General features: G+C 45.8%; 1 protein-coding gene across 1 annotated transcript; it reads left to right on the top strand.

The window, feature by feature from the left end:
• Positions 1-27: 27 nt before the first annotated feature.
• Positions 28-570, top strand: LOC123177439 (putative ripening-related protein 5). Its single transcript, XM_044591183.1, has one exon. It carries the CDS (start codon positions 28-30, stop codon positions 568-570), a length of 543 nt encoding a protein of 180 aa, XP_044447118.1.
• Positions 571-2,035: the final 1,465 nt, after the last annotated feature.

The raw sequence follows: 2,035 nt of genomic DNA, 5'->3' as shown, positions 1-2,035 counted from the left end.
ATGGCCACTGCAAGAGCTCTAGCCACCATGGCAATCTTCCTCCTGGTGGCGCTCTCCACCTCCCACATCGCGTCCTCACTCCGCCCTGGTCTCGGTGTCTGCCGTGCAAGTGGCTACCTTCCAGGAAAGTCGGGCAACTGTGAGAAGAGCAACGACCCGGACTGTTGCGAGGATGGCAAGAGGTACCCGCAGTACCACTGCTCGCCGCCGGTCACCGCGACCACCAAGGCCGTCTTGACGCTCAACAGCTTTGAGAAGGGCAAGGACGGCGGCGGTCCGTCGGAGTGTGACAACGCCTACCATAGCGACAAGGAGATGGTAGTCGCGCTCTCCACCGGCTGGTTCAAGAACATGGCCCGTTGCGGGCACCGCATCAAGATCACCGCCAATGGCAAGTCCGTGTATGCCAAGGTGGTGGACGAGTGCGACTCCGTCTATGGCTGCGACGAAGACCACAACTACGAGCCCCCGTGTGCCGACAACATCGTCGACGCGTCTCCTGCGGTGTGGAATGCCTTGGGGCTTGACCAGAATGTCGGCATGGAGGGAATCACCTGGTCTGATGAGTGAGTTTCTAAAACAAAGGTGAGCGCAGGTTATTGGTACCTCTTGTCGGTCCAGTGTCATGTATATAATTTTCGTTCTTATAGGGAAGTCCAGTGTACACATATCCTATACTCGGGAGGCTTATCAGATTATGTATATGATTTCATGAATTTATAGAAGAAACGGTGCTACCTATGGTTTAGCACGGATGACAAGTTCACGTTTGCTCTTTGATCATGCATAAAATAAATAATGAGCAGCGTGGTGCATAAACAATGTGAAACACACGAGAGAGACACCTGAGAAAGCTACACACTCATTTTCCAGGGTAGCTAAACAAGTAGAACAAAAGAGTAACAAACTACATCATTCACATTTGCACTGAGTGTCCAGGGAAGAGTTAAAAATACAGTGAACTACCTAGAAAATATTTTGTTAAATTATACAGTCCGTTCTCTTGCACGGTTGCATCTAAAGTACAGCATGTTTGCAGCAACTGGCAACGTAGGAAGAGTGAGAGTGCTCCAAGCTGCAAACATAACCTCTATAACAATTTACTCAAGTCAAGCATTAATAAGCAAGCAATCAACAAAATGGAGCAGCTTAATCAAGGGCCATGCAAAAGCAGGAGGAAGAATCCGCGCGTGTTGACGCTTAATGTTTTAGTAAATCAACTAATATGTAATACAAATGAGTGCGCGATTCCATAATGTGTTACAAGCACTCAACTCGGGCATGGTTCTGGACGGATGTAACCGTAAATGGTAGTTTCTATTCCAAAATTTGATAACCCCAAATCCGTAATCAGTTCCAGCCATTTTTCTTCACGCTTAATGTAGTTTATAAAGTTATCAAGAAATGTTGCTAACTGTTTGAAGAGTATGCTGCCCGAGATAATTTTTGCCATAAGCAAGCACTTTCTTTCCAGGGTGCATGATTACGAATAATGACTTGGTGGCATACGAGCGTTATCATACTACAAGAAGAAAAGGAAAGGAAGGTTTCGTCTTTTTGATGTCAAGCTTGATATGCACAATTCATATGACCAGGTGGAGTGGAATTTCTTGAGAAGTATTATGTTTAAGCTGGGTTTTGACTCCAAGTGGGTGGACCTCATTGTTGAATGCGTCGCACCCGTTAAGTATCAGGTCAAGTTGAATTAATGGTCCATTACCTGATCTATTCTTTGCTACTTGGGGCCTCCATCAGGCCGGCCCTTTATCACCATAAATATTACCATTCCACGGTAATGGGCTCTTGAGCTTATTTAAGCATGAGAAGGATTTACGGAATAATCTAGGAGTTAAATTTAAAGTTTGTAGAGGCACCCGTTGTTTCAATTGTAATATTTGCATAGGAATCGTTAATATTGATGGGAACATACAATACTAATGCAAAAGATGGAGGGATGTGCCACCAATGGAAGGGGCCCACCTGGCAAGTTGAAATGAGGTGTCGTTCCGTTAGGGCTGGATTAACGAGCTGCTCG

This window comes from Triticum aestivum, unplaced genomic scaffold (assembly GCF_018294505.1).
Source record: "Triticum aestivum cultivar Chinese Spring unplaced genomic scaffold, IWGSC CS RefSeq v2.1 scaffold34252, whole genome shotgun sequence".
Lineage (NCBI taxonomy): Eukaryota > Viridiplantae > Streptophyta > Magnoliopsida > Poales > Poaceae > Triticum > Triticum aestivum.
This window is presented reverse-complemented; position numbering and strand designations above follow the sequence as displayed.